Raw genomic sequence first — 22,601 nt, 5'->3', positions numbered from 1 at the left:
ATAAGTTACTAAAGGGATTTTCTATAAGGGAATTCTATAAGATTGACACAAAAAGAAATTTTTCAATACATGGAAAGTAGGAGGAAAACAAGGGGTCACACTTGGAAGTTGTCTAAGAATGTGGTTAGCAAGGGTGTGCAGACTAGGTTTTTTACTTGGAGAGTGGTGAATGAGTAGAATGAACTGCCAGACGGTGTTGTGAGCATCTCAACAATAAATAAGTTTGAGATGTACGATAAGTATTATTATTATTATTATTACATAACACCTCCAGGGAGCCCAAAGACTCATCGAGGAAGGGTATCTACTCTACAACTGTCCGTCTCCATCAACCGCAACTACCTTCATCATCTATACCAATGCCATCTATCACTGACCACCACCACTAGTATTTTCACAAACATTCATACCCATGATGGGATTCAAACCTGAGGCCTTTTGGGTGGAGAGTGGATATGCTAACCACTCGGCCAACCAGGCCGGCAAACTACACCATCCATTATGTTAATGGATAGTGTGGGTCTCCCACGATGAGTCTTTTGACTCCATGGAGTACCTGTATAAATAATAATAATATGTATGAAAGATAAGAGGGATGGGATCATTGTTTTGCTTGACATTTCTAAACTTTATGTATGAACATTATTATCATCTTCAAATGTTGTTTTTTCACTTACTTTCTCCATAACATATCATACCATATTTAGCATTTTATTTCTCTGTTTATAATAATTTTAGGTCTCTTAAGTACAGAAGGTACTAAGAACTTTATGAACTCAAATGAAAATGAAATTTATTGCACTAGAAGATCATGTTTGAACTACAGTATTAATAATGGTCCAACATTAGCTTAAAACTGATAAAATCTTTAAGAAAACTAAGTTTGTGGGAGGAAAACTCTACTGCTCCATATGAGACCAGCTGATTCACCTTCATTGAAAACTCATTCATTATAAAGGTTTCTGGCATTATAGATAGAATTTGTTAATGGTCCCTTCGCCACCAACTAATCTACAGAAATTATCCCAGTATATTCAATGGGGGGGGGGGGGGAGGAGAGTGACAAAATCATTATTATATTATTATTACATGGTACCTCCATGGATTCCCAGGACTTACTACATGAGGCCCCTTCACTGCATCACTGACATCTATGAGGGTTGTTTGAAAAGTCTGGTAAAAAAAATAAGTTAAACACATTTTTTTGTAAAAAATCATCTTTATTTCTCAACGTAGTCTCCATCAAGGACTACACATTTGGTCCAGCAAGTTTCCAATTTTTTCATCGCATCTAAAAAGTAGGATTTGTCAAATTGTGCAAAATAGTCACTGACAGCCTTGATGACATCCCCATTCAAAGGAAATTATTTTCCACCAAGCCAAATTTTTAAGTTTCGGAACACGAAGAAGCCACACGGGGGCCAAGTTCGGAGAATACGGTGGATATGGAACCAATTCGAACCCAGTTCATGCAATTTTGCCATTGCAATGGCCAATGTGTGGGACAGTGCATTGTGTTGATGAAAGAGCAATTTTTTGTGAGCCAATCTGGCCATTTTTCTTCAGTTCTTCTTTTAAGCAGTCCAACAATGACACATAATAGACTCCTGTAATTGTCTTATCCTTTTCCAAATAGTCTATCATGATAATTCCTTGGAATCCCAAAAAACAGTGGCCATCACCTTCCCAGCTGACAAAACAGTCTTCACTTTTTTTCAGTGCGCTTTCACTGGGCATTGTCCACTGTTTTGACTGCTGCTTGGTCTCAGGTACATATTGGTGGATCCAAGTTTCGTCTACAGTCACGAAATTTTGCAAAAATCCTATGAATTGCGATTAAACATCGCCAAACACTGTGTTGAAATGTCTTTTCACATGCGTTTTTGATTGACAGTCAACATCACGGCACCCATTGCACACAGCCTTTTCATGCAGGATATTATACGCCCGTTCAGTTGAGATGCCTACAATCTTAGCAATCTCATGTACTTTCACTCGGCAGTCTTCCATAATGATACTATGGATTTTGTCAATCATTTCATTCATTTGTCAATCATTGGAGCCTGTGCAGCTCAGTGGATGTGGCGTTTGCACACCAAAGCGCTTGACTGCATGAAGGAAGACTTGCTTTCGAATCTAGTCAGCGACTAGTGGAAATTTTTGCCAGCCTGATTGTCCGAGTGGTTAGTGTATCTGCTCTCCAGCCAAAAGGCTGCGGGTTTGAATCCTGCCATGGGCATGGATGCTTGCGATTGTCTGTGAAAATACTAGTGGTAGTGGTGGACAGCAGATGGTGTTGGTGTAGATGCAGTTGGTAGATAACAGGTGGATGAGGTTGAGTGGTGGAGACGGAAAGTTGTAGAGTAGGTGCCCTCCCTCAATGAGTCTTTGGACTCCCCCCTGGAGGTGTCACATAATAATAATAATAATTTCCTTTGTAGTGACCTCAGTCGGGTGTCCAGAGCACGCTTCATCTTTGATGGACTTACGACCACATTTAAGCTCATTTATCCAAAAATAAATAGTCTTTAAATGCTGGTGCAGAGTCCCCATGAACTGCTCTAACTCAGCTTTGATCTGTGCAGCCATCCACTTCTTCAAATAAAAGTGTTTTATCACTACACAAAACTCGTTTTTCTATATTTTTATGAAAAATGCAAACACAGTCATTTTAAATGTTTGCCAAACAAGAGCTACGCTTGACATGTGGCTAAAATTTTTCCAGGGTCATGAAAAAGATGATACATGCCGACACCGGTGAATAAACAAACTGTGTCATCGTCTATTGGAAATTTACCAAACTTTTCAAACAATCCTCATATACTACAAAATCCCACTGACATTACACCATCTCATACAGTATTTCTGTCTGTCTGTTAATTGGATATGCTTCCTGGCTAGTTGTCTGTTTTATGAGAGGAAAATAACCTGCTACTTTCATGAGAGACTGGCCAAAAGATTTCTCACATCATGATGAGAATTGATCCAGGTCTTTTCCAATCAAAGGGTGCATGTTCTCTCATTTTTCCAAATACCTCTAACATTTTTCCCACAGAGCCAAATTTTTAAGTTTGGGAACAAGAAGAAATCACACGGAGCCAAGTCCAGAGAATACAGTGGATGTGGAACCAATTCGAACCCAATTTTATGTATATTACTATGTTACAACAGAAAGTTCAACAGTTGGTTAAATACAACAAAAAGTACAACAGAAAGCAAAATTCCACTTCCCTATGTTAAATGAATATCTGAATGTATGCAAATATTTTAAAGACTCTCAACATCTATGTAGCATTTAGTCCTGTTAGAAAAATCTCCATCTTTCTCTCTTAACCAAAATACAAGCTTCCTTCACTTAATTTTCCAGGCATCTACTAGATCCCTTGCTCCTGTGGCCTATCTTATTTTGAATAATCTGGAAGATCTGAATTTGTCCATGGTGAGGAATCTTACATCAGGTATCATGAACCAGAATAATTTGACCTTACAGAATAAGACTAAAATACTGCATAAGAGCAGATTCCTTATGGGTCTATAAGGGAGCTTGTGAGACATTGCTACACTATCCAAATTTAAACAGATCTGATGGCATACATTTATATCTCTGATGGAAGATAGTACTTATTTCATCTAACATTTCCTAATTATATTATTTTTTATTATTTTTTTTAATTAAGACCTGATTAACCAACTGTTTGCAATGATATACCTTAGATATATAGGCAGGAATTCTACAGTTAAAATTATTTTAATTTTTATTATCATGTCTGCTTCTGTTCTTCTTCCAATTTCACACTTTATATAGTATATACTACCTGAATAACAAAGGCTAGTATTCCTTGTTATTGCTATCTTTAAATTTCAACATGAATCACATTTATTTAGCTAAAAAAAAGTAGTCTTAATGGAAAAAGAACATAATGGATGCTGCAGACAAGCTAATTTTCTAATTCTTTTGCATGCTCCACTTCTTTTTCAGTGATATTTCTCATATTGTTAGTGCAATCTTCAATTCTGCTGGCAGTGAGTTTGTTTTATAGCACCTAGTAACCAGATAATAATGGACTTATGGAATTGCTCTCATGGAGATAGATTGAGAAAAGTATGAATAAATGGAGAAGAGATATGACAGAAACATACAAGCTGGTTTGGGGATCAATCACAATAGATATAAGTGAGACCTTTGCAGTTATGGCAGTTAGGGGGGGAGGGGTAGAACTTTGGGTAAATCCTGGAAGCTGCATAAGGATGTAGTCAGCAAGCATGTAAGGTGAGGTTCAGGTTCTTCCCATGGTGAGTGATGAGTGTTTGTGGAATGGGCTACCATTAGAGATCAGGAGTTCATCTTTGGTTAATATATTCAAAAAGAGAGAGAGAGAGAGAGATGACAGGTATTTAGAGATGAGTAACTAAAAAGAGGTCTCCTTTAAGGAGTCCTTGGGCTTGCTGGAAAAGCCATAATGATGATAATTAGGAATGCTGCAGCATAAAAATATCAAAATATATTGTAATTAGAAAATACTATTTAGTAATCCTTAATAAATTCTGAATTGAAATTTTTATTATTATTATCTGCATCACCATCATCCCCAGACCTCCATGGAATTAAAGACTCATGAGATCACCCTGTCATATAGCTCATCATACTGTGTCTTAAATACATTAACATATTCTGAAGATGCCACACTCTTAGACAATGCATTCCAGCTTCCAGGAATGACCTCTTGTTCTCCTCCTCTTCCAAGACTCTATGAAAAACATCTTCAACATTAATTTGATAAGAACACCTTATCAAATTATTGTTCATAAGGGGTTCTTTTCAACACTAACCTAACCAACTTTTACATCTCTATCATATCACCTCTCCTATTCACTAGATGTTTTTATGAAAAACATCAACAAGATTTCTTTTTTCTAATTTTATTGTCAATAAATAAGCACACTCAGAAGTTACATAATTTACTATAAATCTTACGAATAACTCTTAAACTGCAACAGTATCTACAAACTTACAGTCTATTAGATAATATATATATAAAACTACATTACAATTATCACAGCGAACCAAATTCTGTCATCCACTTTTCGTGCTTTTCCAGTTCTTCTTTATTCACAGATTTGTTTACTTTTTTCATGGCTTCTTCAAAATCCAGAGGTGTTAAAGGTTGATCAATTTCTTCAACAGTTAAATTCTTAATGTCTTCATACTTCATTCCTGATATTTTCCTCCTCAAAAACATCATTGATGCATCCCTTATTTACAAAAAAATAAAACAAATAAATAAATAAAATAAAATAAAAGACTTAAAAATGCCATAATCTCTGACTACTTATGAGTATTTGATTAGAATTATATTAAGATAACTAAAAGCTATAAATTATTAGTAGGTCTGTAAACTGCATGTTCTAAAAAAAACATTTCAGAATGAAAAAATCCTGCCACTCTCTCTCTCTCTCTCGTAATACAGTAATCCACTTATTGTGATCATGGATAATATTATCGATTGGCTATTGTTATCAAAATCAGTCGAACCAAAACACACCATTTAAAATGAATTTAAAATGAATTTAAAATAATCCATCTATTATAATCAAAGTTCCAGCTATTGTTATCAAAATCCTCAAATGTTTAGCTTTTTGCATCTCAGAATTCTAAGAAATAAGAGTTAATCAGGAGGAAAAAAAAAAAATTTGTCGAAATCTGACTTTTTTGTTAATCTTCCTTTAATCTTATTCTTCCATCAATTTTATATCTTCCAGGCAAATGCAGGTGGATAATCTTAATCTTTTTTTAATCTTAATCTTCCAGGAAAATGCACAGAGATATAAATACAGTATAATTGTGATTTTTTGAGTAAGTGAATTTGACTTTAAGTGCTCGTTAAAACAGCCCTTAGCATTATGGCAGAAGCAAGTAAAAAACGTAAAGATTTATCTTTTCAAGAAAAGCAAAGAATTTTGGAGTGCTATAATAAGTTTCCCAAAATGAGTCAGCATAGTGCAGTTGAGCATTTAAAATTTTCACAACCACTCTTGTGCAAGATCTTAAAAAACAGATCAAACATCGAAACCTCAGCTCTTACTAATGAGAACATGGATCGGAAGAGAGCCCGATCTGGTAAGGTTATTCAAGTTGAATCAGCATTAAAAATTTGGTTTAGTAATGTGCGTGAAAAGAATTCTTTGATTACTGTGACTTTATGCATCAAAAAGCAGGAGAACTTGCAAAAACAATGGACAAAGAAAATTTCACCACAACTGATGGATGGTTTAACAGGTGGAAAAAGTGAGAGAGTATTGTGTACAAGCAAATTCATGGTGAAAAAAAAAGTGCTGATTTTTTATCAGCTGATGCATGGATCAAGACCGAGTGGCCAAACATTATTGCTGAATATTCTTCTGAATATTCATATTTACAATGCAGACAAAACAGGACTCTATTTTCATGCAATGCCTGAGCATACTTATTTGTTTAAAAATGAAAGTACTAATAAAGGATTTAAATCTTCAAAAGAGCGAGTGACACTCTTTGTTGTGCTAATGTGAAAGTGAGAAACAAGCGCTCCTAGTGATTGGAAAAAGTAAAAATCATCAGTGTTTTAAAGGCGTCAAAAGTTTTCCTGTTGACCACTGTTCTAATGCAAATGCTTGGATGACTAATGACATTTTCAGCAATTGGTTAGATAAGTGGATCTTAAATTAAAGCGAAAAATTGCCTTCTTGGTATACAACTGCACTGCACACACAAACAATTTATCGTTAAAGAATATCAAAGTAATCTTCTTGCCTTGGAACACTACATCGTTAATTCAACCATGTGACCGAGGCATCATACGATTTTTTAAAGCTTATTATTGCAGGGAAGTTTGTGTGAAAATTATAGCTGAACTTGATTATAAAAGACCAATCTGATGCAATTGCAAAATAAGGGTGGTAACAGACTGGAAGTGTCTAATTATAGGCCAGTTTGTGTGTCATCAGTAGTTAGTAAGATCTTGGAGAAAGTAGTGAGGGACCGTATACAGCATTGGGCAGATGAGGGTAATGTTCTATGAGAGTCAACATGGATTTGTGAAGGGGTGCTCTTGTTTTAGCAATATGCAAGCCTTTTATGATAAAGTTACAAGAGCATGAGGGAAAGGCATATACTGCCATTTTCCTAGACTTAGCAAAGACAGTTGACAGGGTGCCACATGATAAGCTGATATTCAAGTTACAGCACATGGTTCTGGATGTCAGATTGGTCAACTGGATTCAGGATTGGCTGTCTGAAAGGTATCAGAGAGTTGTGTATGGTGGAGCAATATCAAAGAGGCAGAAGGTTACAAGTGGGGTTCCACAGGGCTCTGTACTGGGACCTATATTGTTTAACCTTTATATCAATGACATTGTCCGTGGATTGCAAGGGGATATTCGGTTGTTTGCGGATGATGCGAAGCTGGGAAGGGTTATTATTAATAGTGCAGCAAAATGTAAGGTCTTGAAGTTTGGGACACATCGATGAGATGCTGTGACTACATTTACTTCCGAAACGTAAGTTGTTTTCATGTATACTCTACTAAAATATTATCGTTACAGCTGTCTTCTATATTTTTACATACCAACTATAAGCAAATACGTTTTTGTAAATATTTAGAGGGTATTTTGAGAAGAATAATATCTTTTTTTTACCAGATGAGTTATGAGCAAGAAGAACAGAGGTTACGTCAACTTATAGATGATGCTTTGACAGAGACAGACGAGGAGACATTTAGCAAAGATGATGATGATGATACTGATTTAGAATTAGTCAGTAACTATGAGTCTGATACAGAACAAGACTGTGAGGAAGAATCTTCAGAGGAAGAATCCACAGAAAATCCACTAATATTGATTAAAAAGATATCGATTTCTATAATACACCACATTATTTGGGTGGATCTGTGGGATCCCACCTTACCTTACCACTTTTGTTACATTTTCCCACCTCACCATCACTGGGTTAATCTAATCTATATATAAAAAGTTTAATTTACATCATAATATTAGTTCATTATAAATGCTTCCATTCCAGCACACTGCTGTACAAAAATACAAAACTTTATAATATTTACTTCCAATGCTCTGCTGTACACATGACTCTTAAGGGATTTGTTAATTCTTAATAACTAGGTTACATATGATATTAATCCCTTCAATTTTTCAAGAATTTTCAGCTCTAGAAAATTTCTTCATCTTCTTGTATACCTTTAGTCAAACAAAAAGAGATAATATAGCAAAGGTAATTCTATTAACTTTCTTAGAATTGGCTAACCCCATTAAGTTTCTTTCAATCAAACAGATATATACACTGACTCTCAAGAAAGTTAGATGTTATATTCTTTTCATTTATCAGTTTTTGCAATACTGAAGATTTTTTTTTTGTCTCCTGCTGTCCACAAAAGGTTTAAAACCTACACTACCCCAGTCCTGTGAGTGAACTAATATTTTTATCATATTTTTATTATTTAATTTTTTTGATATTTTCTATTTATTATTATTATGATGATGATGATGATTCAGGACTCCATGGAGTCAAAATACTCATCATGGGAGGCCCATTCTAGAAAACACAAAGTCTATCATACAACTCCTTGAACTCATTGATGGTTCATGTTCTCTATCAGGCAAGGCATTCCACAGTTCAACCACCCTCCATGCAAAGAAACCACTCCTCACCCTCTTGCTCACAGCTTCCTTTCGTAACTTCCAGAAATGGTCCCTTGTCATCGCTTCTTCCACCAAGCAAAAGAACTACCCAGTGTCAACCCTGTAACTACCTCTCAACAGTTCAAAAGTCTCAATCATATCACCTCTTCTTCTATCTACCAAACTCTGCAGTTCACATTCCCTCAGCCTGCCTTCATAACTAACATTGTACAGTCCTGATACCATCTTTAAAATTATAAATTAAAGATGTCAATAAATTATATTCTTGGTTTAATCCTTCATCCAAGTGTAAGCAAACAAAGTTTGCACATGAAATTACTTCATGTGCAAACTGCACCCTTTCCACAATTAACTTATCCCCTTCAAATCCTGGTGACCAAATTTGAGAACAATAGTCTAAGTGTGGTATGATCAGGGCTTTATACAATGGAATGGCAACTCTTTTATCTCTGCAGGTTAGCATTGTTCTCAGTATGCAACCTACCATCAATGTACCTCAAACTTCAAGACTTTACATTTAGCTGCATTAAACTGACACCTCAATTCATTTTCCCATCTGTCCAGTTTAATCAAATTCTCTTGCAGGGCTACCACTTCTGCACTATTACTAATAATCCTTCCTAGCTTCGCATCATCTGCAAAAAACTGAATATCTCCCTGCAATCCATTCATAATGCCATTGATATAAAGGTTAAAAACAATACAAAACAAATACTGCTCCCCCATACACAACTCTCTGATACCTATCAGATAGCCAATCCTGAATCCAGTTCACTAACTTGATATCTAAACCTATGTGCTACAAACTTAAATATCAGCTTATCATGTGGTATCCTGTCAAATGCCTTTGAAAAATCCAAAAAAAATGGCAGAATATGCCTTTCCCTCATCAACGTTCTTGTCACTTTATTATAAAAGGAAATCATATTTCTAAAGCAAGAGTAACCTTTAACAAATCCATGTTGACTCTCACCTGCCCAACACTGCATATGGTCCCTCATTAATTTCTCCAAGATCTTAACTACTGATGAAACACAAACTAATCTATAATTTGACACTCCCAGTCTGCTGCTGCCCTTATGTAATGGCACTATCTTACCCTTCTTCCACTCCTTGAGTACCTTTTCCTTGGCCAGACTTTCATTGAAAAGCCAAGTCAATGGAACCGTCATAATGGAGTTGTCAGTTGTTTTGTACATAAACCAGAAACCTTGCTCTAAAGACCAAATATTAAACCTTTTCAAGCCATTTCAGGCATCCAGTGAGCATGACAGTAGTCTCAACATCAGAAATAATGTTTAGAACTTTTATATTTATTTATTTATTGGTTATCATTATTATTTTGTTATTGTTTCACTATTTTTCTATTGAGAGCACGGTAACTGCATTTAATAAATGCATGACCTCATTAAAAAAAAGCTGAAAATAAAACTGAATGCATAAAAGCAGTCAAAAGATATAAGCAAATATACATTAATACAAGCACAAAAAATGGAAAAAAATAAAGTATTTCTTTATTTGTATGATCCTTCAAGTAAGAGCAAATATGCAATTCAAATTTCAGCACTGCCAAAGTGATTATTTTATTCTTGAGAATATTCAGTTCCGATATTTGGTTCAATACTGAAAGAAAAAACTCCACAATTCTCTATAAACAGCTGGAACACAAAGGCTATATTTGCTTTAAGAACTGAATAAAAAGCAGATGTAACAAACATTGTACAAATTATTAAAATTTTTTTGATGTTTCATGAATTTTTAACAGATATTTCCAACTCCACTCCAATAGCATATCTTCATGGCTGAATTTGCACATTGAGAATCTGCAGCTTAGGGTCTCACATCATTACAAGTGCCTCTGAAAAGCTACAAAACTTAAAATTTACTTAACAGGTAGGGCCTCTTAAGAGTTATAGCTTAGAGGACACAGCAATTTTAAATCTAGCCCTGCATGTCTATAAGAAGACTTGGGTGACATTGTTCACATTCAAGTCCAGAAAAAAGCAAAATAAAAATAAAAATAAATAAATAAAAAATTACCTGGTTCCTCAGAATTGTATTAATCTGTAATAAACGCATTTTAACTATTCAATGACTATTCTACATTTTCGGCAATAAAATTTGAATTTATTCCAAAATCATAAATTTAATATAAAAACTGACATAAAGTAAGAACACCTAAAATATTTAGTTGAAACTAAATATTTTAGGGAAAGACAAATGGAGTGGAATTACAAGGCATGAACAGTATAGTCCATAGCAAATTCTTTTGCAAATGTTTTGGAAAGGATAATATAGACTGCACATAGCAGGAGACAGAAGAAAGGTTTGTGAGGATAAGTTTAAACCAAACACAGACTAGATTTGCAATGGAATAGGGGGATAGGGTGAAACAATTTTAGACAAACAGAAGATAAGGAACAACAGAAAGCAACAAAAATTATAGCTCAAACCTAAACAGAGAAACAACATAAACCAGATTGATGAAAAAGCAGGTGGAGGAGAGAGTAGGAAGCAGACTAGTGGAGGAAGAAAGGATGGGAACCTCAATGAGGATAATAAGTTAGAACTATAGGCTAGATGTGACATGCAAGAAGGGGTTAGATGGAAAAATTTTAAAAACATGGAAGAAAGGAAACAAATCTAGACGTGTGCCAGGTACATGTATGATGTTCTATGTGGAACATCTCTGTAGAATTTAATTTTTATGAAATAAAGACAAGATATACAATTTTATTTTTTAATGTAATTTATTAACTTTCAATTTCAAGAATTCAAGATACAACTGATCTGGTAACTAAAGCATGAGACAGAACTGTAACTGCAAATTATGTAATCTCTGCTGAAAAACTGCATGTACAGAAGTACTGCTTCTTGTCATTGCTATTGCAAGTCTGTGTTCTGAATGAGGTCAAAGTTCTTGTTTAGAAACTCAACAAGGGCAAGCAAATTAGAATCAAAGAAATCAACAACAATGTCGCTATTTACAGTCATTGGTATCTGATGGTAATTTTTTTTTTTCCTGGAAACACACTTCCAGAAAAGAGTACTGGGGTAAAAAAAAAACCTTTTAATGGGAATAAACTTTACAGAAATAACAACAAAAAGGACAAACTTTATTCCTGTGTTTCAAAAAAACAGAATACATTAAACAATAACTTTAAAGAATCACCAAATCATTCCTGGTCAATGTAGCTTCAACAGATCTAACTTGGACTTAACAACACAATGAGGAAATGCATTAAAAAAAATTAGAGCAACTTGCTGAATTGATAATTGATACAAGTAAGCATAGAAGGGATGGACTTCACTGGCTCTATAAATTTGGGGAGGGGGGAGAATGAAGCAGAAAAAAACAATGAAGAAATCAAAATTACTAAACCACTTATAAAAAAAAACATCCTGCATATACATTGGCATCCACCCAATGTATATCCATCAGAACACTCACTAAAATAGACAAAGCAATATTCATTATCAACCTTGAACATAACTCTTCCAGTTCTCCAACTCTTACATAGCACAGTCACAGGATAAAATCTTGCACCACCACCTACTATCCAAACAAATTAATTAACAGCTTGAGAACTGTCCTTAAGGAACTCTACAATATTACAGAAGGAAAAGACTCTGAATATAAATTGCAAAGCCTCGTGAATAGGAGGAAGAGGGAGGGGATATGATTGAGACATATAAGTTAGTCAGGGGTTGTTATCAGGTTGACATGGAATAAATTTTTCATAGAATAAGAGGGGGAGGAGGTAGAACAAGAGCATCACTGGAAACTGTATAAAGAGGGTGTGAGCAGAGGCATGAAGTGTGGGTTCTTTGTATGGAGAGTGGTTGGTGAGTGGAATGCATTGTCTGAGTGTGTTATGAATGTAGACACGTTGAATCATTTTAAGGCACAACTGGATGCAATAGTGTGTACTTTCCATAATGAGTCTTTGACTCTATGGAGGTTGGATGAAAAAAAAAATACAAACAACTAATTTTGCATATGGGGGGAGGGCCTGGAGGCTCAGGTACAGATCTGTTCCAGTAAACTCAATAAAAGTTAATGTAGTGGTAGATTTCAGCTGTACCAAAAAAGGTTTTTTAATTTGTGTATAGTGTAGCTTTTTATTGCAAATTGTGCTGAATTTTTTTCAGTTTGGATACCAGTGTCCTTCAGTAGTGTTGTTCTCGTTGGAGTTTTTTATTGTTTATATTGTGTTTTGCTACTTGTTTTTGTTCATATTGCTTCTGCTTCTGAAAATGGCATCCATAAAGAATGCAAAATGGCGGCACTGAATGCTTCAGTACGAAATCTAGCTTTGCCTTAGATTTTTCGCAATGGATACATTGTGAAAATTGCTATATGTATGCACCGAAAAATGTGAAAGATTTGTGGGCTGTTTGGATAAACAAGAAAAAGGAAAGCATTAATGTATATGAAAAGTGTCTTGATAAATTAGAACAATTAGAAATGGGAGCAGGAGTTGGGACCATAGTAGAAGAGCTTAAACAAGAGTTAGTGAAAATGAAAAGCAAAATGAAATGTCTGGAAGAAGCTATTAAACATCTAAAGAAGAAATTGGCTGATGAGAATGAGGAGGAGGAAGTTAGTAGTATGAAGAAAGAATCAAAGGATAGTCGTATATCATATGGAGACTCGATCATTAGAGGTATGATGACTGATAAAGTGCACAAAACATGCTTTCCTGGTTGAACAATGAAGCAAATAACTGATGCATGGCAGAAAAGGAAAGACTGGGCGTCAAAATTAGTGGTAGTTGTGGATACAAATTACTTAGCATGTTTCTTGTTTCAAATCAGCTTCTTGCACTTTCATACTTTCCCCAGTCATTTTTTTTTCATTCTTCTACCTGCTATGCCACATGACAATCATTTCCCAGGTGCTCTAGCTCCCATTTTGTCCTGTGGAGGATGCCATGTAAATGTGTTATTTCACTCATTACCTTCAGCTGCTTCTTTTATGCTCTCATTCATATTTCGTGCACTAGCATTCACTATTTCTTCATTTTCCAGCTTTCCACAAAACTTGCATTTCTTATACTTGCACACGAAACATTTATGACATATTCTCTCTTACTTTCATACCATAACATATTTACTCTTCAATTTAATTTTCTATTGAAAAAATATTCATTACAAATTTTAAAAAAATACTCTGGTATTACATCAAGCTTGTATGAAGATTAATGTGAAAAATTTGCAACAATTTCATTTATGCCTGTGATATTAAAGCATTAAGGTGAATGCTTTAACCCTCCAACCAGCCAGGATGTATATATACGTCCAGCTAAATCTGGATACAATTTAGTACACCTGTTGAAAAAACATGGATAAGAAGTGCAATTTGGCTGTTCTGTCCTTTAGAAGATGCAATAATCCTTCATGCCGTAGAGAACACTTAACCAGATTATCTCGTGAAGCTGAGTCTCAGTTCTCTATAACAAGGAATGCAGTTCCTTGTTTTATGCTGGGCAACTGGACTCTTAGTTATATTAGAGAGACTAAAAATATAGAAATTATTTTTATTCTCTCTTTTTATTGTACAGTTTTAAATTCCAGGACAACGTATAAATCTTTGTATACTTTCTTCACTTAAATATTGCATACCTTGGAGAACCAATGTTTAATGTTTTTTTGCTAATGTTGTCTAATCGCTTACTCAACAGAACATTTTCTTTGTTTTCAAAGAAATTAATTCACGATAATTATTTGAAATATTATTTTTAAAAAAACCCAGCTGCCAACATTCTAGATTATGTTATCTTTGTTCAAAATCATATTTTGAAGAATAATTCACAGATTTCCTTCAGGAAATCTGTGAATTATTCTTTGATGACTTTGCTTTATAGAGAATAATATGCAATTCTTTAATCATATCACTATTTTTTTTTCAAAATACCGTAATCTACTGTTCTTTGCACTTTCACCTTGTTGGTTTCCCTGTATAATTGATCTTTACAAAATGAAATAAACAGTTATTATTTAAATTGATATGTATATATTTTCTGCTAGTTTATATATTTTGCTCCAATTTTAAAGTAAGCAATACTTTTGCGTATATTCTCTGATACAAAATATGTGCATGTGCATGAATCAAATGTGAAATTTCATATTTTCAATAGAATCGAACTTTATTTCGACTTTGATAGTTTTACACCCCCCCCCCTCCGACTGCAACACTACCACACACCCAAAAACTGTTATGAAACATAGGTACAATTTTTATTTAATTCGTTATTTTTCCATAGTAATTGTTACACATAACGTTTAATTTTTCGTAGCTTTTGATTATTATAATTAGAAAATTATAAATCAGAAAACATACATATTATTTCCTGATTATTATAAATCAGGAAAGTATGTGATATTGGGTAATAGGGGAAATTAATATTTAAAAACACTGTCGTCCTACAAAAATGCAATATCACATACATCAGAATAATATGTTTCGAATGTCTGCTAATCAATCAGAAAGATGGAAAAACAAAACAAGGAATTTCTGCCTGTAAAATATTCAGTTATTGCATGAGGCACTTTAGTATGCTGCCTGCTGGGCATGTTCTTTTGATCTTGTTCCCAGTGGGGGGTCAGTAATCTCCGTTAGCTTATAGCTTATTACTGGGCAGAAAGGAATATTAGAAATATATATATATTCTAATATTTAATATTTAATTTTTGAAACATTCTGTGTACCACAATCTTGCCTAATGCAATTGTGTTTTAAATATGTCTATTATAAGATTGTTTTTTTGTAAATAAGAATGCAGTTTGCCGAAACTTTGTCTATTAAATTTTCACAGTGTGCCATAGATTAGAAATTTTCAAAGTAGCATGAATTAATTTTTTTTTTATTACAAAATAGCAAAGTTTGATAATAAAAATTTCCTCTACAATAAAGTTCAACAGATTGAACAATATTATTGCCTTATTTCTTTTCTCCTGTGGGAGAAATATGCTAAAATGTCACTCGTATAATTATAGCAGATTTTCTATTGGCAAAAATGGTAAGAAAATAATCATTTGTACTTTCATTTGAAAGTACAAATAATTTCATTTGTACTCCCACAAAGAAAGAACATTGTAAATTCACCCAATGAAAAAGAAAATACTACATAATCTTATAATATTCTGTTATTATCTGGTTTTTTCTTGTAGTAGAAAGAAGAAATTACTGCACATATTTCTTTTGTCAATACAAGAGTGCAAAAACTGTAAATTGATTACATTATAGCTGATAGAGAATTCATGCCAGAAAAAATATTTATGTATGAGTTCAAACATCAGCAGATATAGCGACATTTTCTTCTAGTTTAGATACGTGGCATTATTGAAGTAGTTAAACTTTTGCTACTATTTTATACTAAACTGCATGAACATGTTCCCAAAGTGATTTATGTTTGTAACAATTGCCTGCAGATCGAATAGGTCTATAACCCTATTTTCGATAATAAAAGTGAAACTGATCACTAGAAATAAAGAAATCATTTTTGGCATAAATACTGCATCAGCCTGTAAAAGACATGTCAGTTTTTCTGTGTTAGGATGTCTGAACAACTGAAAATGAAACAAGACATTCTTGCTTGAGGCAATTTAGTGTAACTTCTGGGAAACTTTCTCTTGTGTTTTTCAAAAGCAGTAAGAGTAATCTAAGACTTTAGCTTTTCTCCTGATAAGAGGATTGTCGAGCATTTCTAAGACGTATTTCAGAAATAGCAACCAGCAGCAGTAGAAGTAGTAATATTTAGAATTAAAAAAAAGAAAAAAAAAGAAAAGAAACAAAAATAGCACAACTGAACTTTCTTTTGTGTGGTATGCATAAACAGGGCTGATCTGTGGTCATTTCAGGATCGATTATTTATTTTGGCAGATGTGAAACTCATTTTTATTTTTGGAAAGAGATACAATAAATAAATTGTGCAGAAAAAAAAAATCAAATATCCTAGTATAGTAAAGGAAATTCCAAGTAACATAGTACATGTAAAGACAAGTGACACAAAAAGTCTCGCTCCATTTTAATATTCCTCATGCATGCGGAAGTCAACATACTGAATTTGTGAAACCTCTTGTATTATACTGTATTTTATAAGATCATTTATTTGTCTATGATAAAAGGAAATTTTTTATTGCATTTTCAAACTTAATTTACTGCTCACTGAAACAGAAAGTCTTGAAACTTATTCAAATGCTCACCTGCAAACAATTGTAATATCAGCTCCTGAATAGCCATCTAAAGCTTTAGCAACTTCTTTAAAATCAAAACTACTTGCAAGCTGAGCATCTTTCAAATTAATTCGCAACAGAGCTTCACGGGCTTCTTCTACAAAATTAATCATGTTATTAATTTGTCATGTTATTAATTTAAATCATTTGTCATGTGACAAATGATTTTAATAATAAATTATTAAGTTAATATAATGAAATGAATTTATCATGAAAATCATGAAAAGAAAAATCCTTATTTTTGTTTCCACACACAAAAAAACGATGTTCCTGACCTCATGAATCTACTACTTATCATTAAATCTGAAGTGGTCTTATTCATGAGTCACTTGCAGACTGTTCAGAAGTTTTAGAGTTACAAGACAGGTAAATTAGGGCAGAGGGGGGAATCTCACAGTACTGGTTGTTAGAAAGAGCAGTGAATGTTTGTATGAGGATAGTTACTATAAGAATGGGATGGCCTGGGATGCAGGGGGGGGGGAATAGATGGATCTGAAAGAATATAAGGAATAGGTGGTGATAAAGAGGAGAAACCAAGGTCAAGTATGGAGATAGCTGAAAGGTGGCATGGTTAGGACTAATTTTATACCCAAAAATAAGTTACTGTGTTTCTTTATGAATATAAAGAGTATCAGAAATTATGGAGATAAAATTATTGCACTGATTGAATTCATCTGCCCCAAACCGTTGGTATAGTGAAATATGATTCAGTGATATCCTGATAAGAAGAAATAGGGAGGGCGGGGAGGATATGAAACTTTTTGTGAAGATAGATAGACAGGATAAGAAGGAATGGGAGTGCAGCTGAAGATAGTGGAGGAAATATGAAGATACTGTACAAGGAGGAATAGTGGCAATGGTGGTTCTGAGACAGTGTGGTACAAAATGGAGTGAATAGAATGAGATATTTATTTGGTTGGATCTTGCAATGTGGAGAATATGGAGCATGATAACAAGGAAATGTACAAAGTAACCTAAAAACAATGGGTTTGATCATTTTGTTAGAGGATGTTATTGTGAATGAGATGTCAAATCTGTCTTGAGTTAGAAAGAGCAACCATAAAATGGTCACTCAAGTAGCGACCAGCCATATGAGGACATCTATGAGGAAAAGATATGTGGAATTACAAGGCCAGTGATTATGGAAAGCTCAGGAGATGGCTTAGAGCAATGGCTTGGAATGCTATTGCTCTATGCTTGAGAAATTAGGTGAAAAGGAATTTCATTCAGATGAAATGAAATTCCTCATTCCATCAATTCTGCTCAGCTACTTTTTCAAACCATGTTGAGCATACAATAAACAGTATGTGGTTTCTCACTGGGTGACAAAACACATAAAAAATTCACTTAGAAGAAAAAGGATTTATGGAAGCAGTATACAGTGAGAAGTAATAATCAATTACTTAACGATTATTATAAGTATTATAAGCATACTAGGAAGTAAGCTGAAAGTACGGTATGGCCAGAGTTTAGTCAATTAGACCAAGAAAAACATCAGAAAATCTTCCAGTCCACAGCAAAAATAATTTCTTGTCCAATATAATTTATTTCAGATAAGCAAATGCGAAAGATATTTTATATCCAGTTGCATCAGCCTCAAGGTAAAGGTTGGTGACAGAGATATAGCAATCTGCAGCTATTTCTCTTAGCATAAATCCAGATCTGAAAAAATGAATTCCAGCAAATATACAAAAATCTTGTAGATAACACAATGCTTTCTACATTTTGACAAGTTTATAGAATTTCCATGTCTTATTTATGAGGTGATATGCTATGTCATACTGTATTGCAGCATGGTTTTTGAGGAAATAGTGTCTAAAAGCTTGACAGAACATAGTTCTGATTTCATCCTAAGAGATCAATGTTGGGATGAAATGGAACATTATATGCATGCAAGATCGATACATCCAACAACTGTACATGGATGTGAAGTCATAAGCCTCTATATTCGAGTTGCCCCAGTCCTGAAAATACTTCAGGTGCAAACTTTCTTTGCTTACATTCGGATAAGGGATTAAACCAAGTATATAATTTCTTGGTATCTTAAATTTATGTTTTCTGGGTTCTTTAAAAAATTTTAGAAAGGTGAGTAGTCTAAAAGGATGAAAAAGGTGACATCAAAATGAAGATGATTCATTATAACAAAATTACAAACCCAACTACCATTTTGGTATAACTTTCATATAAAATAAAATAATTACTTGATGTATCTGAAACAACATGTACATACACACAAAGAAACAAAAGACACATTACAATTTGACAAAGCATACGACAGCATCACTAATTTAGTCAACTGATCCTAATCTGACATTAGTGAGAGAAGGGAAAAAAAACTAATAAATAAAACACACACATAACATAACAGTTTATAAAGCAATAACCAGCAGAAGTGCAAAAGTAACTAGTTTGTTCTTGATGTTGGTCTGATGCGCATGACTTCTTCAGGCATAGAAATGAAATATATTGTGATGTGGGTGGAGGAGTTGAGATGGAACAGATATATGCAGTAAGCAGTGATAATGGATGGTTTAGGTTTAGGAATGGATGATTTGATCGATAATGAAAATGGTGAGTTAAATGCGAGTAGCGAAATTGCCCGTTTACATGGCGCGATACACAGAGCCAAACGACAACTGGAGCGTATGCAAAAATGTGTGTTGAACGTACCGACAAATAACCGGCGGAAGTCTGTGACGGCAAAAAATAGAATGTACGTAAACGTCAATAAAATGAAGGAGCGAGTGCTGTATGGGGATTCGCTATTAAGAGGCGTAATAATTGAGAGTTTAACGAAGTCGTACCAGCCGGGTGCGAACATAAAGGACGTCAGCGAATCTATTCGACTGCAAAAACAGAGGGTGAAAGAGATGATAATAGTGGCAGGAACGAATGATTTGAAAGAGGACAAAATGGAAATGATAGAGGATGTGAGGGAGTTGTTTGAGGTAGCAAAAGAGAAGATTGAGAGAGTTAGGATGGTGAGTATCTTACCGCGGTATGACAGCGAAGTGTTTAGAAGGAGGGCCATAATTGCCAATGACTTTATGCGTGGGTTATGCATGGAGAGTGGTGTGGAATTTGTGGATGTGTGGAATGAGTTCGATGGGCGAAAGGACTTATATAAGATGGATGGGTTACATTTGAATGGAGTTGGTGTACGGAGACTTGAAAGAGTGTTGATGAATGATGTGGAAGTGGATGTACAGACTCAGGGAAACTAGATTTATTAAGAGGGGGGGAGTAGATATGCAGACTTTAGGGGGGGCAGTTAAGTGTATGAATGAGTATATTACGCCCGGGCGAGTACGACGGACAACAAATCAGAATGGGATAATTAGTATAAGGAATCAAAGTAGGGATGGGACAAATGGGCTTCTGCGATTCATGTACACTAATGCCAGGAGTATTAGGAACAAGAAGGAAGAGTTTTTGGCCATGGTTGGCACTTCCAGGCCACAGGTTGTCGGTATTAGTGAAACATGGCTGACAGAAGATGATAAAGCTAGTGGGATTGAATGCGATGGGTATAGCGTGTTCAGGAGTGACAGGGTGAATAAAAAGGGGGGAGGAGTGTTATTGATGATAGCTGATGAGCTTCAGCCAAGGAGTATAGAAGTTGAACTGCAGGATGGGGAAAAAAGCACATTTGAGGCTGTTTGGTGTGAGATACAATCTAGCAGAACAAAATATACAATTGGGTGCTGCTATAGACCGGGTGATGGAGTGGATGGTGGGAATAGTATGCATAAGCAAATAGAAGAAATGAATGGAAGGAGGGTAATTATTATGGGTGATTTCAATTATGGTAACATTGACTGGAAAGAGGAGAGGGCACATGGGAGGAAGGAATTGGATTTTATGCAGTTATTAAGGGACAACTATCTACGGCAACATGTATTGGAAAATACCAGGGGGCAGAGAGTGCTGGACCTAGTAATTGCAACTGAGAATGTAGCTGTAACGAACATGACCATGTTGCCACCAATTGGTGAGAGTGACCATAAGGTCATGACTTGGGAGGTGGCTAAAGGAGTCGAATTTACAATTAAGACAGGGTATATGTGGAATTACCGGGCTGGTAAGTATGACAAGCTTAGGTGTGTGCTTGGCTCAATGCCATGGCATGTAAAACTGCAAGGGCTGGATGTTGATGGTGCATGGTTAAGAACTGTTTGCAGGAGGCAATGGTTGACTGTATACCAAGAGTCCGAATAATAAATCAGGTAGGGGTTAAATGGATGAATAACACTATTAAGCTTGAGCTGCAAAAAAAGAAACAATTGTGGAGGGAATTTAAGGAGAAGGGTGACCATCAGGTGCATGAACAGTATAAAGCTCAGGCCAGGATGGTAACAAGGGTGGTAAGAAAAGCAAAAGCAGATTACGAAAGGAAATTGGCCATGCAGACTAAAGAGAATCCCAAACAGTTTTTTCAATATGTTGCAAGTAAAAGGAAAAATGCTCATGGTAGAATGATCTTAAAAAATGCTGAGGGTAGGGAGGTAACTGAATCAGTCGATGTTGTGGAATTACTGAGCGAGCACTTTGCAAGAGTATATCATCCAGGTGGTGGCTTTGCGGAAATGGAGGAACCAACAGCTTATACTGGAATTGTGATGAATGAGGTAGAGGTAACTAGTCTATTACAGAACCTCAATGTCAATACATCTGTGGGATTGGATGGTATACCAGCTCGTGTCGTACGTGAAGCGGCCAAAGAATTGTCAGTGCCCTTGACCATTATGTTTAATTTGAGCCTCAGGACTGGGTCAGTCCCAAGGGGGTGGAAAGAGGGGAAAATAGTTCCACTGCACAAAGGTGGTTCCAAGGCTGCTGTTGAAAATTACCGGCCAATCAGCATAACAGGAATCATTATCAAGGTCTTAGAGAAAATAGCCAAGAGGAAAATACAAGATTGGATAGAAGAAAATGGGATACTGTATCGGGGACAGCATGGTTTTGTGAAGGGTAGGTCATGCCTCAGTAACTTGCTCACGTATTATAACACAGTGACGGCTGAACTGGATAAGGGTAATGGGTTTACAGTGATTCTGCTGGACCTTGCTAAGGCCTTTGACAGGATACCACATGGAATTCTAATCAGTAAATTGCAGCATATGGGAATGGACATAGGGTTGGTGAGATGGATAGGAGGGTGGTTGACGGAGAGATATCAGAGAGTGGTTTACTCAGGAGTAGAGTCCACTAGACGGCCTGTGACTAGTGGTGTACCACAAGGATCTGTTCTTGGACCACTGCTGTTTAATTTGTTCATAAATGATATAGGAAAGGATCTGAGAGGAACAGTTCATTTGTTTGCGGATGATGCGAAGTTGGGTAGGGCAATAGTGAATGCAGATGACGTCAAAATTTTGCAGGATGATTTGGATAGATTGGAGGTCTGGGCTAGGGAGAATGGATGTCAATTTAATGTGGCAAAATGTAAGGTTATGCATTTTGGGGTGAAAAGATGGGAGGCAGTTTACTGCATTGGTGGAACCGTGCTCCAGGAAATTGATGAGGCACGAGATTTAGGAGTGTTGGTGGATAAGGAATTGAAATTTAGGGGACACATTGCAAAAGTGGCCAAATCAGCTCATCAAATCACTTGGTTGCTGAAGAATACGTTGACAAGCAGAGACAAGCAGGTTATTGTTCCTCTGTATCGAGCC

General features: G+C 35.3%; 1 protein-coding gene across 4 annotated transcripts in view; it reads right to left on the bottom strand.

Moving 5' to 3' along the window:
• Positions 1-4,913: 4,913 nt before the first annotated feature.
• LOC150099326 (katanin p60 ATPase-containing subunit A1-like) overlaps positions 4,914-22,601 on the bottom strand; it is a 142,805-nt gene continuing 125,117 nt past the window's right edge. For 3 of the 4 annotated variants that reach the window (XM_090404507.1, XM_090404506.1, XM_090404505.1), the window contains one exon: positions 16,898-17,023. Coding sequence is in view for 1 of the 4 variants with exons in the window: in XM_090404508.1 (XP_090260634.1) it covers positions 5,055-5,253; positions 16,897-17,023 (326 nt within the window). In the remaining 3 variants the exon portion in view is untranslated. Of the gene's footprint in view, positions 5,254-16,896; positions 17,024-22,601 lie in introns of those variants that run through there. The other variant, XM_090404508.1, reaches the window with a different exon arrangement.

This window comes from Typopeltis vanoorti, chromosome 14 (assembly GCF_054136105.1).
Source record: "Typopeltis vanoorti isolate ZY-2024b chromosome 14, IOZ_Tvanoo_1.0, whole genome shotgun sequence".
Lineage (NCBI taxonomy): Eukaryota > Metazoa > Arthropoda > Arachnida > Uropygi > Thelyphonidae > Typopeltis > Typopeltis vanoorti.
The sequence above is the reverse complement of the archived record's forward strand: the minus strand, read 5'-3'. Positions and strand labels throughout refer to the sequence as shown.